Source organism: Aspergillus campestris (assembly GCF_002847485.1).
Source record: "Aspergillus campestris IBT 28561 chromosome Unknown P168scaffold_6, whole genome shotgun sequence".
In the NCBI taxonomy this organism is placed as follows: Eukaryota; Fungi; Ascomycota; class Eurotiomycetes; order Eurotiales; family Aspergillaceae; genus Aspergillus; species Aspergillus campestris.
In genome coordinates this window covers 208584-225716 of record NW_020194341.1, presented here as the reverse complement: position 1 = coordinate 225716, position 17133 = coordinate 208584, and the positions used below count along the sequence as shown (strand labels likewise).

General features: G+C 53.4%; 4 protein-coding genes across 4 annotated transcripts; 3 read left to right on the top strand and 1 right to left on the bottom strand.

Moving 5' to 3' along the window:
* Positions 1-4977: 4977 nt before the first annotated feature.
* P168DRAFT_297008 (uncharacterized protein) lies at positions 4978-8568 on the top strand (the record flags this gene model as incomplete). The annotated part of the gene is made up of 3 exons (XM_024838144.1): positions 4978-7594; positions 7628-7760; positions 8544-8568. The coding sequence occupies 3 exons, from the start codon at positions 4978-4980 to the stop codon at positions 8566-8568; spliced, it is 2775 nt and encodes a 924-aa protein (XP_024692654.1).
* On the bottom strand, positions 8511-10222 carry P168DRAFT_304412 (bifunctional chorismate synthase/riboflavin reductase [NAD(P)H] ARO2). The gene is made up of 3 exons (XM_024838841.1): positions 9970-10222; positions 9540-9901; positions 8511-9435 (listed from the first exon to the last, which is right to left on the bottom strand). Exons 1-3 carry the CDS (start codon positions 10002-10004, stop codon positions 8627-8629), a joined length of 1206 nt encoding a protein of 401 aa, XP_024692653.1. The 5' UTR covers positions 10005-10222; the 3' UTR covers positions 8511-8626.
* A 176-nt stretch (positions 10223-10398) lies between these two features.
* Positions 10399-11999, top strand: P168DRAFT_252839 (putative lipoate--protein ligase). Its single transcript, XM_024834354.1, has 3 exons — positions 10399-11474; positions 11523-11630; positions 11690-11999. Exons 1-3 carry the CDS (start codon positions 10479-10481, stop codon positions 11930-11932), a joined length of 1347 nt encoding a protein of 448 aa, XP_024692652.1. The 5' UTR covers positions 10399-10478; the 3' UTR covers positions 11933-11999.
* A 500-nt stretch (positions 12000-12499) lies between these two features.
* P168DRAFT_304410 (glycoside hydrolase family 154 protein) lies at positions 12500-16641 on the top strand (the record flags this gene model as incomplete). Its single annotated transcript, XM_024838840.1, has 7 exons — positions 12500-12981; positions 13038-13336; positions 13391-14526; positions 14801-14928; positions 14982-15937; positions 16015-16348; positions 16623-16641. The coding sequence occupies 7 exons, from the start codon at positions 12500-12502 to the stop codon at positions 16639-16641; spliced, it is 3354 nt and encodes a 1117-aa protein (XP_024692651.1).
* Positions 16642-17133: the final 492 nt, after the last annotated feature.

Genomic DNA, 17133 nt, shown 5'->3' with positions numbered 1-17133 from the left:
TTGGTTCGGCCTTGGAGAGAAATTGCCCCAGTTGGGTGATCTAGACCGTGGTGATGATGTGATAGTATGGATTATGGAGAGAATATAGAATAAGATACAACAAATATTCAAGGTATACTGTCTTCATCGTAGCTATATTTCTTATCTTCTAACTCTGATATGATTTATTTTATTTTATTTTTTTCTCCCTTTCAACTGAAAACAACAAAGATCTTGGCATTCTTGATACATTACGAAACCAATAATACACAGAATATATTATCGCACACTAATAATGACATTAGAGTTATATTATAATCTAATATAATGGTATCTAATATAATATATAATATATAATAATATAATAATATAATGGATCCATTATAATATAAAACACAATCCATTATCAAAATTACCATCCAAGGTTCAAGGTCAGTGGCGGATTCAATCCCAGAGCCAAGCCAAGCCCTCGCCCGACTCCTTTATTACGTCGAGGACTTTTCTTCCATCCTATCTATCTATCTGCTGTATGTATGTGTATAGTGATGTACCTACTATGATCCCTTCCTCCACCAACTCCTCCTTACTATTCTTATCCATCGATCGGTCTTTGGAATGTGAGTCTCGCCCTGTTGCCCCTTTCCACACGTCACCCTTCAATTATGTATCTGCCTGGAAGAATGATACAAATAAACATAATTATAATTCTAGAATATAAGAATAATAGAAGAATTTAGAAAATATTCATGACACCTGTCAATCAGTCACTGCACGCCGTCTGTCATTTGGTTCTTATCTGGATCGCCCTGTGTTCCGTGGGTCCCGGGGCATCACTATGGCTTACCCTACTCCATTTCTATCTGCCCAGTTTTCCTTGATTGACTGGTTGATTGATTAATATGTCCCTGTACAGAAGATGTCCCCATACACAACGTAAGAAAGCGACTCCCTCCACTACAAACAACCTCATACCAACATCAAGTCCACAACTCTCAATCTCCCAAGGTTTCCACCGCTGAAGAAAAAGGCCAGTAAGACCATACTGGATACATCCAGATAGAAAACCAGACGGGGCGGGAACACAACATCCAATTAGAACCCTGTCACCCAGCCCTTTAGCTTTCGCGCGACGAGTTTGACCAAGAGGTCTGTGTTCCACTATTCCGCTGCCACTACACCTTGGTGACTGGTAGGCCACACGAGCGGTTGGCTCTCCGGTCCGGGAGGGTTAGTAACAGTGAGGGGGAGTGGCTGGACCGGGGAACTTTACCCCGGATTTATATTTATTGAGGGGGGAGGGATATTAGGGTTTTCCAATGGGAGGTTGAAGAGAGATGAAGGGAAGGGAAGGGAGATTGGAATTAAAATTAGGTAGCTAAACGAGCATGAATGCGGAGAAGGGTTTGGGGTATTTTGACAGGTAGGGAGATGGCGAGGATTATGGTTTGGACTCCAATACATGTGTGTATTGAGTACGGAGTCCCTCCCTATTCTTCGAGGATATTCCTTGATTTGGGTGGGAGACAGGATCAACGTGAAGCGGTGACATTTCTAGATCCTACGAGAATTGACAGACCCATCTGGGTAGAAAGCGTAATACGCTCGCACGTTCCACGTTCAACCCATGGTGGGGAACTAAAACCAGTCTTATCAATAGCCGGTGTTCACTTGCCAGGTACCTACCTCGATACTATGCTAAGGATCGAATGATGTATGCATGTCCCCTCTCATTTATCGAAGCTCGTCGAAACTGGCCCACCATACAGAATTATGATCTTCTATTTACTGCTTTATTATTGTGTATTTTTTTTTTATGTGAAGAAGCCTGATCGATCCACTCGATATACGGTTTCCGTTTCAGTTCGTCTGTCTTTTCTCCCTGTTGGTATTTCATCTAGCATGGATTTGATGGCACACTATAAGATAACACAACCTATGGTCATGAATCCTTTCATCCGTGAGACGGGTTCATATACTATACCCGATTGACTGATTGATGAACAGGGGCTGGAAAGTACAGGGCCTGAAAGTTCTCCGTATAGGTCGGCCAGTACAGCTCCGTCTCACTGGAAATGAAAATGAACCCTGGACATGCCCATTAGCCTGACTGGGGCCTCCGGGTATTGGCATTCCCCCTCTCTGTCCGGTTATCGGCCCTCAGGTTTCCTTTGTTCAGCCACTGAGGTAATTGACGTCATTCCAATTTGGTCCATGTCCCTGGTTATGTGCTGGAGGATACTCCGTGTGTATGGATGATGCTCACTCGTCCGTGTTGGCTAATCAGGACGGATGTCTCTTCTCAGGATAGCCCTTTGAATATGATGTTATGTCGCATCCCGGGATAGTCACCAACTTGAGCTTCCATCATCCACGTCCAAACATGCGATCGTGATTGGAGCTTAATAAGTGCGGACGTGCGCACTGGACAACTTCTCCGACGCGATTCACGGCTGGGAATCAGCCAAGAGAGGAGACAGTGAGGAGAGTCAAACCTCGTAGCATGATACCCTTGGCAAGACCAGGATTGTCAACCCAACCTGACCCCATCATACCCAATCGAGTGTCATGCATGGTCGAGCACGGAGGAGTAGGACGCCGCTGATTCGTCTAGTCGAAACCGACCAAGCTTTTTAGTCTCCTCCCCCCATCCCGTTTGATCAACTGCAAATAACCGGACGGGTTTGACAATTCCGTACGGCCTTCGTTACCAGGTGTGTACAGTGTACAGTGTGCTCACACTTGTTCGGTACGGCTGTTTTCTTGGGCGTTGCACGGCAGAAGGACCGAACTCTTTTTCCCTTTCGAGGATTGGTCGCGATGATCATCCATGGCCCTGTGGCTCCGTTGGCTCCGTGGCTCGAGGGGTCATGTCCGACCACCACCGCTCAAACCCCCCGCTTCTTCTTCTTCTCCCCTGCAGCAGCATGCTCCATACCATACCATGCTTCATAATACACTCAGTCCAATCAAGGCCGCGCTGGATACGAGTTCCTCTCCAATCTGGATGCTTTAGCCGTGAATACGGAGGATCTAATAGGTCGACGCGAACTCTAAACCACTTGCCACTACGATGATTTCAGTCAAAGCGGTGGCTGAGACGAAACAGCGAGGTAATATTTCGCTTCGTATCGGCAAAGCAAGTTCTGACGATGTGTACTGGAGGCTCCTGCACCAGGCGATTATGGTGGGAGCGAGGCACTGCCATGATCTGCTCCCTCCTCTAGCGGCAAACCGATCGTTCCGACTTCAGCCCCTTAGCATATGGTTTCGCCTTAGGCTCGCGTTGCAGACTACTCCTTGGTTATTAGCCTGGGCTGACCGGATCTTCCAACATCCGGTGGACAGTCGAATGGTATATCTCGCTTTTACTGGGATCGATCATAAAATCATCAGTCCCGGTCTACCGAGCTCTCTTTTGGGCAGTTTAACTAGGTATCCTCATGGTTGGTGTTTATTGTCGACAGGTCAGGGGGCTGTCCGCAAGCTGAGACTGTCTTGACATCTGGGTAATCGAAGCCGGTATCGACCAGGTTGAAGAAGTAATCATCCGGCAGAGTAGTGTTGTAGTGTAACCCACCGGCCGTTGCATGTCACTCCAATTATCGTGCCCCTGGGTCTGAGTTGGCCTTACGCCTTGGACGGTCAACTTGGATATTGTTTACTGGTGGGGCTTCGATTGGTGGGCTCCTCCGATGTTCACCCTGTCTTCTCCATCTTCTCCTCCAGGTTACTTTGTCTTAACACCCGATTTGGATGGGGACAGGAGCGCATTGACTGGTGTCTATCAGCGACATGGCATCTCCAGGCTAGGAATGCAGTCGCATCCCTCAGATACGACAGAATCATGCTGGTTAGGCATCCTGCACGGAACTCGGCCATGATTCTCAGCCGTCTAGTCCCCTCATGGTTGGATGTGACCATATTGATTAACTCCCACCACCATCGTCATAGGGATATGTCAGTGGATCTTCGCAGGTACCGTCCTACCCTGTGCTGACAAGATAGATTGTTTGGAGTTGGCCTGACAACCACGCCACCCCGAAGCGATGAGCCCCGCCAAGAGTCAGGCCAGCGTCATCGTGATAATTATTGATTAATCCAGAGTGAAAACACTGAGGATCGCTCTCTGGAAGACATTTCCGTCGACAGCACGATTGATGCGTGCTCTCCCTCGCGATATCCCTGGCCCGTGCATACGTGACAAGGAATTGTCTCATTTGGTCTCCACCGTCATAACTCGATCGGGACGATCAACATATCGATCTATGCAGATACTCCGATGCCAGGAATGTCCCTCCTGTCAGTCAATTCTGCCTTTGTTTCGGTTCAGACCTTTTATACACCCCTAAAAAACAGAAACATGTTCTCCATCAACAACACTCCACCTGGTTGGTTCAAATAGATTGATTGAGATCCCTGGGCGTGATGAACCATGGTTTAACGCGCAGTTGCCCGCGCAACCGGCCGTGTTGATCTGGCTGACAGTATTGGTCTGGTTCATCCTGCTTCCCCCACTCTCCTCATCTATCTTTCGCCATCGCACTGCCCACATTCGGGGCGATTGGCTACTGGAGAATGACGATTCCTTTCAGCGATCCGTCATTCATCATGGACGGTGTAACATCCCCTCCCCGATCGAGCCTCGGGTTTAGATCTGCACCCGCTGGATGATGCCCTGTGTTTACAGTGTGGGCCTTCTTCTAGATCCTGCCTGATGAGCCCTATTAATCACATTCCACGCGGGGTTCCTCTCTGAAAATAATCTGACCACCTTCCTGCTTCTGCCTCTTTACCATTTCTTTCCTGCGGCTTGCAAGGAACCGCGGTTGTGTCAAGTCGAGATTGTGATAACCACCGCTAAGAAACGGCCTTGATGCCGTTCGACTGATCCTGGACGCGTCTCCCACCTGTCGGCCCGAACTAAGATCGGCGATTTTTTCTAGATGCGTCGAGGTCGGTTTCACATTGCTGCGGTGTTCTCGGCCTGTTTGAGTTCCCATGGATGATCAACTCCCTCGATCTCAGAGCGTGCGCAGGACAGTCGGGGCTTACCTGGCGTCGACACTCCTGCTGCTCGTCAGCCCCGCTCTCGCGGCCATTCCGTATACCCCCTCCCATCTCCTATACTCTCCCCAACAGGATGCGTCGTTTGCCTATCTGCTACGGTCTTCCGGCACCGGAGAGACCACGACCACGCAGTTCCTCTCGTTGAATGTCTCTGGGGAGCTCGATGCGTCCCGTCCACAGTACACGACTCTACTACCCGAGGCTCCGTTTCGTAGTCGCCACCGTTCGTCAGCCATTGTTCCCGTCATCGACCAGCATGGGGTCGTCAAAGTCTATACGGGGGACTGTCATGCAGACCTTCGTCAATCTACGTTGTGGCAGTTCACCGCCGATGCCAATAGCTCGATCGGAAACGGTACATGGGAGGAATTTGCGCTGGAGGACGAGACAAAAACCAACCTTCAAGGACCGAATTTCTTGTCGACTGGGTTCGCCTACGCGTTCTCCAGCAGCTCCAACAGCTCGGTTTATTCCTTTGCGGGCATGTGCCCCCAACTCCTAGGCCCCGGTCCAACGTGGGTAACCGCCGCCAACTATTCTCGGTCCATGACGGTCTTGAGCCAGACGGTCTCGGATCGCAACACGACTTATAAAGCCTCCACCACCGGCGACCGCGCACCGCCTATCGCAGAAGCCGGGTTTTCGGTCACGCCGCTGCAGGTATCCTACTCGTCGACGGCGTCGGGTAAATTATTACAGCAACAGGACTTTCTGTTGATAGGCGGCCACACGCAGCAGGCGTTTCTCAACATGTCGCAGCTCGCTATATTCTCGCTTCCACAGGGCAGTTGGAGCTTTGTCACGGTCGATTCTGTGCGTGACAAAGCTAAAATTGAGCTCGCCGTCCGTGAGACGCCGGCGGTCGAACCCAGGTCCGGTCATACAGCGGTCCTCTCCCCGGATGGAAGCAAGGTGATCGTGTTTGGGGGATGGGTTGGTAATACGAGTGTCCCAGCTGAGCCTCAGCTGGCCATCCTGGAGATCGGTGCGGAATACACAGGCTCTGGGGACTGGGCATGGCGCTTGCCGTCTCCAAAGGGCACTAGCCTGGGTCTGGCACCAGGCACGGGGGTGTACGGCCATGGGGCCACGATGCTTCCCGGTGGCGTGATGGTGATCGCTGGCGGATATCACATTTCGAAGTTGTCCAAACGGATAGACAGCGAGCCGCAACGGAGCTCTCAAGTACTCCTGTACAACGTTACCTCGAACACTTGGATACCTTCTTATACTAATCCGGACACATTACACCACGACCGAAGCACCCCTAAGCCCACCAATACCATGTCAGCTGCGACAGCCGCTCCGACAGCCCCTGAGCCTTCTTCCAATTCCTCTTCGTTGCGCAAGGTCGGTCTCGGGACGGGTCTCGGGATAGGCATCCCGGCCGCCGCAGGGCTGGCGATTTTCCTGTGGCTCTCCTACCGCAAGCGCCATGTCCGCCAAAGTCGAGACCAAGAGCTCCGCCAGCTAGCCCTAGGGGCGCAGCGACCTCATTTCTGGGGCCGGGACGAAACCGACATCGCCAGCAGCATCCGCAAGCCGCCCACGCGAGGGGGCGATGCACGCAACGCTTACCCATGGACCCGCAATGACGGGTTTGGCGGGGCGTCGAACTGGAGAGACCACGGCGAGATCGCAGCAGAAAGAACGGGCCTGCTCATGGATGTGCCGGGCCCGTCGAGATTCCCTCGCCTCAATCCGAACATGCGAATGTACCGGCCCCCATTGTACGACATGGAGCACAGGAGGGGGGATGCAGTCCACGACATCCATCGAATCGACGAACGCGAAGAAGACGAAACGCGCAGTTTACAGCGAATGACGACGTGCGAATCTGGCTACCCTCACACCGAGGCGAGCTTTGTGACGCCCCGCAGCACTCGCCGGGAATCCGAACCGGCCAGTCCGTCTGGATCCCGCGACCAGGAGTTTGTCTCCCACGCGGATGGGCGGTCAATATCGCCGGACAGAAGAAATCGCGTCCTACCAGACTTATCCATAAGCCAGCCCAGTAGCGGGCGGGTGTCTCCCGAGAAACCTGGGTCCGCGTCCGCGCACAGCAAGGCTTTCTCCCAGGACAAACGATACTCCTCCGACTCCTACTCAACCGCCAACACCACACTCTCCCAGCGTCAAGCCGAAGGCGAACATCTCCTCCGCGAAGACGACGCCGAGCCTACCTCCCCTGTCGGCATGTTCCTCAAACCACTATTCATTCCCAAACCCCGAGCCGCAGAATGGCTAGGAAACGTCCGGCGCGTTTTGTCCGCAACGCGCAAATGGCCCACAAGTCCCGAGACAACAGAACCAGAACCAATAACAGCGGGCATGGCCTCCGGCGTCGACCGCCGCAGCACCGTCCTAGGGTCCCCTCCCAAAAGATCCACCGCTGACTCCCGACTCCCCCGACGCTCCGTCAGCGCCTCGGCGGAACTCCTCCGCCGCAAACAAGGAGCCCGCGACTGGAGCGCCGGGAACAGTTTCTCGCGCGACATGACAAATTTACATCCCTTACCCTCAACACGCGACGACTTCGCCCTCGCCGGTCCGTCCCGAAGGGAGAATAGTAACCACGCAGTAGACCAGGAAGGCGACTGGGACGTCGAGGGCGCTGCGGAGGGCCGCCGCGTGCAGGTTACGTTTACGGTTCCAAAGGAGAAATTGCGAGTCGTTAATGCTACCGCGGGGGATATGGATGATATTTCGGAGGTGTCTTCTATTGGGAGGGGTGTTAGTGGGGGGGGGCGATAGATTGATTCTTTTTTTACCCCTTGTTCATCCGTTTGATCGTTTCTAGCGAGTTTTGTATCAACCTTTCTCTTTTGGTGTGATGGAGGAGAGGTGAAGGGTTGAAGGGTGAAGGGGAGGTAGATTGGTGGACTGACTTGACTGACTTGACTGACTTGCATACTTCTATTCTATGTATGTTTATTCTTTTTTCTTTCACCTTTTCTTGTTTTACTTTCTTCGTTTTTACTTCGTTTTACTTTTGCTTTCTCATGGCCGTACTGATGTGATTGATGGCGATGCTGTTATTAGTATAGTACTATGTTTGAAGAAAGCGAGAACGTATGAATGAATAATGATGATGAACATGATCGTGATTATGAGATGAGATGAGATAAGATCAGATGATAATAATGATCAGTACAACAAGGACAGTAGTCTATAAGATCTGTATATATACGTAGTAGGGATTGACTAGTGAGTCTACTAATTATAGTTCAGATTGTATAGCTCATAGTCCATGCTCAACTGTATGCTGTGTAAATAAACTATAGGCAGCTACAAACGCAGTCAGTTATTTAGTGAGTCTACTATCGACAATGACTCTGCAATAACCATAGCAAGTTCAAGGGAAAGAATACCACGATATCTTATACTGCTTGATGGAACACAATACCTATACTGTAAGTCTGATAGATATAATTGATGCGATCTATAGCTAGGATACTAACTTGGCAGTATACTAGGACCACACTGTTCGTAGGTAGAAATTCAAGAAATAGGGTGAGATAGAAGAGGATAGTCTCATAAAACATCAGACAAAATCAATTATATTTCTTTCTTTATTTGTTTAAGTAGATTTGCTGATCGTCGGGTGGGTGGGCACCGTCTTGGGCAGCGGCGGGAGCATGTTCTTCGCGCTCTCGCGCGCATACTGCGCCATCAGCGCATCCATGATGACCAGAGCAGACATCGACTCCACGATAGGGACAGCACGGGGCACGACGCAGGGGTCGTGGCGGCCCTTGGCTTCGAGGGTTCCCTCTTCGAGGCCGTAGGAGGCGGTGGTCTGGGCCTGGCCGATAGTAGCAGCGGGCTTGAAGGCAACGCGGAAGTAGATCGACGCGCCGTTGGAGATACCGCCCTGGATGCCGCCGGAGTTGTTCGTCTTGGTGGTGAGGCGCTGGCCGTCGCCGGTCACGACGAAGGGGTCGTTGTGGGTGGACCCGGGCACTTCGCAGCCGCCGAAGCCGGAGCCGATTTCGAAGCCCTTGGTCGCGGGGATGCTGAGCATTGCGTGCGCGATTTTGGCTTCCAGCTTGTCGAAGCAGGGCTCGCCGAGGCCGACGGGCACGTTGCGGATGACGCAGGTTACTGTGCCGCCGATGCTGTCGTTGTTGTCGCGGTAGTGTTCGATGGCTTTGGTCATGCGCGCGGCGGCTTCTTGGTTGGGGCAGCGGGTGGGCACGAAGGCGTCGACGGTCTTGCGGTCGATTGTCTCGACGAGGTTGAGGAACTCGGGGTTGGTTGATGGCGTGGGGTGCTCCGGTGTCGGGGGGAACAGGTGCTCGGATCCCACTGAGGAGACGAAGGACACGATTTCGACGCCGTGCGAGAGGTGCAGGTACTTTTCGGCGATGGCGCCGGCGGCGACGCGGCCTGTTGATGAGGTGAGATTAGTATTAAACTGTGTAACCTTTTTTGTTTTTCTTTTTTTTTTTCTTCTTCTTCTCCTTCGCTTGAGTGACTCATCGGGTGCTTACCGATGGTCTCACGGGCACTGCTGCGACCACCGCCGCTGCTGGCCTTGACGCCGTATTTCTCGAGATAGGTGAAGTCGGCGTGACTGGGACGGGGGTAGAGGTCCATCGTGCTTCCACCGTAGTCCTTTGGCCGCTGGTCTTCGTTGCGGACCACCATGCCGATGGGGGTACCCAGGGTGATGCCGAACTCGGTGCCGGACTGGATCTCCACGCGGTCCTTTTCATCCCGGGGGGTCGTCAGGGCGCTCTGGCCAGGACGTCGTCGAGTCATTTGGGGTTGGACGTCCCCTTCGGTGAGTTGCATGCCGGGGGGGCAGCCATCGACGATGCAGCCGACGGAGCGGCAGTGGGATTCACCATAGCTGTGTTTCAAGATGTGTCAGTGGATGATTGTCAGATGGGTATTTTGAAATTTAGGAGAATAACCTACGTGGTGACCCGGAAGTGCTCTCCCCAAGTAGACATTCTCAAGGTGTATGAGTATAAGTTGTGGTGAGTGACGACAAGGAGGAAAGAATAATCGAAGAAAATAATCGGTTTGGCGGGGTTTATCGGGCGGTGAGCAATTGGCCGGAGTGGCTTCAGGAATCCCAGGTATAGATCAATCCTGCCAACTCTCGAGATCTATTGAAGAATAGATAGGGATAAGATTGAACAGAAAGAAGAGAACTATTTTACTCAAACTCCAGAGCGAAAAGAGGGAAATATTCTTGACTGGCACACTGTGAATACCTCCGATCAGACGATGACCGCTGACTGAGACTATTCCATCTCCAGTCTAGTGTCCGAAGATCGGAGACGCGTTGAAGATCTGCCCGAGATATCAGGATAAACACTATCCACTTCACTCAAGACACTCATCTTTGATCAGGTGCTCTCGAATTCCTCTCATTATTATATCTAATGATGCCCATGCTGCCTCCCTGACCTCCCTCTTCAATGCGTCTCCCTCTCCCTCCGCGCCAATGGTCGTCCGCTCTCGTCTTTTCCTGCCTCCGGTCGAGATGCAATCCTGGCTTCGGATCGGTTCGACATAATTCGTCACTTGCGCCCGACCAATTCGCCCAGTTAGCCAGTCGCGAATCCTCCAAACATCAGATCTACCAGTCGCATTCCACCGATCCCTACGTAAACCTGTCGATCGAACACTTCCTGCTCGAACACGCCCCGCCGGATTCAAGCATCCTCTTCCTCTATGCCAATCGCCCATGTGTCGTCATCGGTCGCAATCAGAACCCATGGCTCGAGACGAATCTCCGTCAACTATACAATGACCGTGTCGCCGGCGCACAGGGATCTACCCCGGACAGCGACAATGCGCTGTACGTGCGACGCAGGTCAGGCGGAGGCGCCGTCTTCCACGACCAAGGCAACCTGAACTACAGCGTGATCTGCCCGCGGACCTCCTTCACCCGGAATAAACATGCGGAAATGGTGGTGCGCGCATTGCACCGCGTGGGAGCCACCAACACAAGCGTCAACGATCGCCACGATATTGTCCTCTCGATGGCCAATGGCGATCAGCCGCGCAAGATATCCGGGTCCGCCTTCAAATTGACGCGGCATCGAGCGCTTCATCACGGCACGTGTCTGCTAGATTCTCCCAACATCAACGGCCTAGGATCTTTCTTGCGATCGCCGGCGCGGGACTACATCAAGGCCAAAGGGGTGGAAAGCGTCCGCTCGCCTGTGGCCAATGTCTCGTCGCAGTTTGAGGATGCCCTCATCCCTTTCTCCATGCAGATGGTAATGTCCAGTATCGCGGATGAATTTGCGCAAATGTACAAAACCGGGCCAGATGCCGTGCGCCGTGCCCAGCGGGCGCATGTGTATGAGCCGGAGCTCTACGCGGGTGAAGATTGGGTAGCAGGGGCAGTAGGTGAGACTCAGGCCGATACAGAGCCGGAAATCAGCAAAGGGTTGAATGAGTTACGGGTGAGTACACTTCTACTAGCTGAAGAGGATTCGTCTAACGTGGTGCAGTCCTTGGAGTGGAAATACACACAGACACCGCAGTTTACATTCTCCACACATCCCATCGAGGACGATCCCCGGGAGCGACCCGCTTTACCGTCCTCTCTTCCTCCTTCGGTACGTTTCTGTGTCTACCATCAGTTTGTCACTGTCAAGAAATGAAGTTAACAAGTTAGACGAGGGTATTCCTCCGCTGTAAGCACGGTGCGATCATTGAAAGCCACATCTCAACATCGTCCGATCCATCCGTCGCTTCGGAACAGGCAGCGCGTGTCCACGAAGCCATCAATGGCCGCAAGCTTCATGAACTGCAATCGCTGCAGTGGCAGGAAGCTCTGCATGATCGTCTAGGTCCAGATTCGGTGGATACGGCTCGGGAACTTTCGAATTTTATCGGCAGCAAGTTAGGTTGCGAATGATCAATCGGCTTGACCATATTGTACATATAGAATAAATGGATAGTCGGCAAAGCGAATTGCATTACGGCATATGAAATGACCTCGGAGAACCTAGGAATGTCCAATAAGGCTTCCAACGAGCCACAGGCGGACTCGCCACTGCCACTGCAGTCTGAACATCAGTTCAAAGCTGATGATATGCACAGGGCGCAGATCGTACTGGAAATATTAACTAGGTCGGTAGCTCCAGACTCGGCCTGATTCGTGGAAAAATCCATTCCACCAAACGGTGAATTGCATACCTACAAAGGTAATATACATACTACCTAGTGTTTACTCCAACTGCTGATCTTTGGCTTTCGGCTAAATTCAGACATCTCTACCTACCTAGCTCTTGAATCGCATTCATCATCCAACCAACGTCTTTAATTCCCACCTCAAACACTTGGATATAGCCATCGGACAGAATGCCGATCCGCGGTACCCCTCAATCCAGCGAGAGCACAGCTCGCAGCACTTATAGGGACAGCATCCAGTCGCTACTCTCCCACCCCAACACCCTCAAGTAAACGAACAAAAAACACCACCATGTCCATCCACGCCAACGGCAAAACCCCCACCCACCCCTTCAGCCAATCCCCCTTCCGCACCCGCGCCGACTTCCAAGAAGCCTGCGAAGCCCTCCTCGCCCCCCTCGTCGCCCGCTTCACCCCAGAATGCAGCCGCGTGAAGATCGGCTCCTCGACAACCCGCTTCGATGAGGGCGGCGCGCAGATCGAGGGCTTCGCGCGCCCGCTCTGGGGCCTGGGGTCGCTCCTCGCTGGCGGGTACGACTACCCCGATGCGGAGCGCTGGCGCGATGGTCTGATCGCCGGGACGGATCCCGAGAGTCCGGAGTTCTGGGGCGCCATTGAGGATATGGATCAGCGGATGGTGGAGATGGCTCCGTTGGGATTCACACTTGCGGTTGCGAACCGTGTCTTTTGGGATCCGTTGACGGAGAGGCAGAGGGGGAATGTGACCAACTGGTTGAATAGTATTAACGATAAGGAGATGCCGAATACGAATTGGTATGTTTCTGAATGCGCTGGAATGTATTAGGTGTATTGGCTGACGTGACGTTTAGGCTTTGGTTCCGCGTGTTCGCCAATCTGGGGCTTCGCAGCAATGGAGCGCCCTACTCTCATAGTAGGATCGAGCGGGATATGGATCATCTTGACTCTTTCTATGTGGGTGGGGGCTGGAGTAATGATGGGCCTAAGAGTCATCACCAAATGGACTATTACTCTGGGTCGTTCGCCATCCAGTTCCTGCAGTTGCTGTACGCCAAGCTGGCGGGGGATTTCGATCAGCCGCGCGCAGAGAGATACCGTGAGAGGGCGCAAGAGTTTGCCAAAGACTTTGTGTACTACTTTGATCCCGATGGTATGTTCCCGCTACCCTTCCCAGACGGTCGGTAGTAATAAGGTCAACATGCAGGCAAGGCCATCCCGTTCGGTCGCTCAATGACATATCGCTTCGCGATGGTGGGATTCTGGGGCGCCCTCGCCTTCGCAGACGTCGAACTACCAGCCCCTCTCACCTGGGGCGTAGTAAAGGGTCTCCTACTGCGGCATTTCAGATGGTGGGCCACGCAAGACGACATGTTCAACACAGACGGCACGCTCAACCTCGGCTTCTCGTACGCGAACATGTACCTCACAGAGAACTACAACTCGCCCGGCTCGCCCTACTGGTGCTGTCTCTCCTTTGTGCCCTTGGCACTGCCAGAGTCGCACCCATTCTGGACAGCCCCTGAAGAGCCCTACCCCAGTGCTGCGCTCTCCCCCATCAAGGCCCTCGAGTATCCCAAGCACATCGTCGTTCACCGCGGCGGACACTCGTTCCTCCTGTCTTCCGGCCAGGCATGCCACTACCCGCTCAGAGCGACCCAAGCCAAGTACGGCAAATTCGCCTACAGCGCGAGCTTCGGGTACTCCGTCCCGACGGGTGGGTATCAGCTGGAGCAGCACGCCCCAGACAGCATGCTCGCGCTGTCCGACGACGACGGCGATATCTGGCAGACGCGGCGGGTGGCGCTGGACGCGCGCATCGAGTGGCATGACGACGTGCCCACACTAGTCTCCGGGTGGAAACCGTGGTCCGACGTCGAGGTCGAGAGCTACTTGATCCCGCCGAGCGACGGGCACGACAACTGGCATATTCGTGCGCACCGCGTCCGCACCGGACGCAAGCTGATGGCCTCTGAGGGCGCGTTCGCGATCTACGGCTGTCGCAGCGACAATGGCAGATTCTTAGGGCCGTTCGAGGAGAAATTGGGAGAGGGGACGCTGCAGGAGGGCCAGAAGGCGTTGACTGTGTCTTCTGTTGGTGCTGTCGGCATCGTAGAGCTCCAGGCGGCTGTTGAGCGCGCGGGGAGGGTCGTCCTCGCGGATCCGAACTCGAATATCATGTATGGACGTACTCTGCTGCCTTCGCTGGGTGCCAGTCTGGCCCCGGGTGATCAGCGCTGGTTTGTTACTGCTGTTTTTGCGTATCCGGCGCAAGGGGAGGCGGATGGTTGGCGAGAGGGCTGGAAGCAGCCTCCCTCGATGCCGCAGTGGCTTAAGGATTTGGTGGGAACTAGTTGAAGCTGAGTGTCTGTAACCACATTGTGTCACTAGAGAGGTTAATGATCTGAGTATTTTTAATGCATGACCTTACCACCGAGGCAGCCATTCACATTCAACGCTATGTTCTCGGCGAGGAAGCAAACATGCAGCGATTCACCAATCCATCCTAGTCTATACGTATTGCTTGATAACCCCTCTTCTTGGCTACATCCTTGTACAACCCTCCAATCCCACTGTAAAACATCGTCCCGAGTCCCTGGATTCACTCACGAACCAGTCACACATGTCCGACCCTGTCGAGGAACCCGTGGGCCCCAGGTCGAGGGAGGATGAGACGCAGCGGGGATGTCGTCGCTTCCTGTCGCTTGGATGGATCACCACCGGGTCATGGTGGCATCGCTCTAGGTACTCCCCCTCGAACAGATAAATAAATAGTGTCTAAATGTCTTCTCCACCAGCTACCTCGGCGCCCTCCTCTTCAACATCGGCGCATTCATCCTCCCCGCCCTCTACGGCACCCTCGTCAAGCTCTGGGTAGCAGACATCGACCCCTCCCTCGTCGCCACAACCGACGTCTACACCTACATCGGCGTCGTAGCAGAAGTCCTCAACGAGGGCCTCCCCCGCGCCGTATGGGTAACAATCGCCAACCGCGAGGCCCGATCTCTCGAGTCCCGGCTGGGTCTAGCACACACCCTCATCCTCTTCCAGGCCCTACTAGGCGCAATAATGAGCATCGTCTTCGCAGCCTCAGCAGCCCAGTTCGCAGCGGCTTTCGTCCCGCACAACGTCCGCGACGCTAGCATCACCTACGTGCGCGTCCTAGCCTTCACAGCCCTCAGCTCGGCTGTCGAGGTTGCCGTCTCGAACGCTACCCGTGCCCTCGACAAGCCTGATATTCCGCTATTGATCAGCTCCGTTAAGGTGCTTGTCAATATCGTTCTGGACCTGCTGGTCGTCTCCCGCTTTCATGTTGGCTCCTGGACCCCGACTATCAATATGCAGGCTGGGATCCGGCTAGGCTGCGATATGGTCGCTGCGTTCGCTGGTCTGGCTTATTTCGTCTTGTCTACCAGTCTTCGCCGCCATCATTGGCACGGCACGTGGTCCTGGTCGGGCAAGACCCCCTCTGTCGATGCCTTCCTGGTGCTTCTGAGGCCTGGCACTCTGACCCTGGTTGAATCTGCTGTTCGCAATGCGCTTTACCTCTGGCTTGTCTCTGGCATCGTGGCCCTGTCGCCTGATTACGCTACGGCCTGGAGCGTCTTCACTACCATCCGGTGGGGTCTCGTCATGGTGCCTGTTCAAGCTTTGGAAGCTACTTCGCTAGCCTTCGTAGGCCACGCCTGGGGACAGTGGAAAGCCGGGGAGTCCACGACCAGAAAGACCCGTACCTCCTGGGACGACATTTACAGTACGTCCCCTACCACTCTGTTTACAATCTCCATCATAAAAAATCACAAGGAAATAAATTAAACTAAACCACCACAGCAATAACCCGCCCAGCCCTCCTCTCCGCCCTCATAGCCACCATAATCGAAACCCCCCTCTGCATCATCCTCTCCTTCACCGGCTGCAAATCCTTCGCCTTCTTCCTCAGCCGCTCCACAAGCGTGGCAGAAATCACAGCTCACATGTGGCGCACCATCGACTGGTGCTACATCCTGTACGCGATCTCCACCCAGCTGGTGACGGTGCTCCTGGCGACGCGCCCGTCGTGGTATCTGGGCCAGTCGCTCGTCTCGAATCTCTGCTATGTGTTGCCTTGGGCGATTGTGTGCCAGGTGGTGGAGTTGAGTCCGGGGAATGCGTGGACGTATCATGGGTTGGTGTTTGGGGGGAGTTTGGTTTTCTCGTTTGGGGAGATACTGGTGGTGGATGGGGTTTGGGTTTGGTTGTTGAGACGGGGGAGGTTGGGTTGGGGGGTAGTTTAATTTGGTCTGTGAGGTTTATGGTTGGGTATGTAGTCGTGGTTGGTTAGGGCGTTGTGATGTCTTGATCTATCTGGGATAATGATATCAAACTAGAGTGACAACACTGTTGATTTAGCTACATTCCTCATTCTATCTGTGCAATATTGAATATTTGACGACATACAGACCGGTTCTACAGATCTAATCTACTCAACATCTTCTTATCTTCATCCCTGTCACTATATCTAACAAGCGTCTGTCAAGTACAGAAACATGTTAGGGCTAGGGCTGCACCACGACGTACTACATAAGATCAATTCAACAATTTATCCGCATCCCAATCATGCCAGCTCCCCCTATTATAGGTGAGATTGTCTCCATACCCGACACTCTAAGTGGATAAACCAACTAAATTTCCCCATCCCTTTCCCCATCCCTGCAGATCGACTCGTGTCCACACCATTTCCCCGCAATCCCCAACCGGGGGCGTCCACTCACATCGCCGTCGCGGGCTGGTCCGACAAGCCGTCTTCCACTCACCAGCGCCTACGGTTGCACGCCGGTTAATTTCTGGCGATTTTACCAGGTAGCTCTGGCATGGCCTGGACGCTCACTTGCAGACGCTGGGTGCCCAGACGGCAATTGCTTTTCGTTTAGGTTCCCGTCGCCCAGAGGCCCTGTCCTTTTGCTCTGCGCC

Excerpts from the sequence above, each read along its gene's own strand:
- P168DRAFT_304412 (XM_024838841.1), bottom strand. The coding sequence starts at position 10,004 with ATGTCTACTTGGGGAGAGCACTTCCGGGTCACCAC. Across the intron at positions 9,902-9,969 it reads GAGCACTTCCGGGTCACCAC|CTATGGTGAATCCCACTGCC; the intron begins GTAGGTTATTCT and ends CTTGAAACACAG. Across the intron at positions 9,436-9,539 it reads CAGTGCCCGTGAGACCATCG|GCCGCGTCGCCGCCGGCGCC; the intron begins GTAAGCACCCGA and ends CCTCATCAACAG.
- P168DRAFT_252839 (XM_024834354.1), top strand. The coding sequence starts at position 10,479 with ATGCGTCTCCCTCTCCCTCCGCGCCAATGGTCGTCCGCTCTCGTCTTT. Across the intron at positions 11,475-11,522 it reads AAGGGTTGAATGAGTTACGG|TCCTTGGAGTGGAAATACAC; the intron begins GTGAGTACACTT and ends AACGTGGTGCAG. Across the intron at positions 11,631-11,689 it reads CGTCCTCTCTTCCTCCTTCG|ACGAGGGTATTCCTCCGCTG; the intron begins GTACGTTTCTGT and ends TTAACAAGTTAG.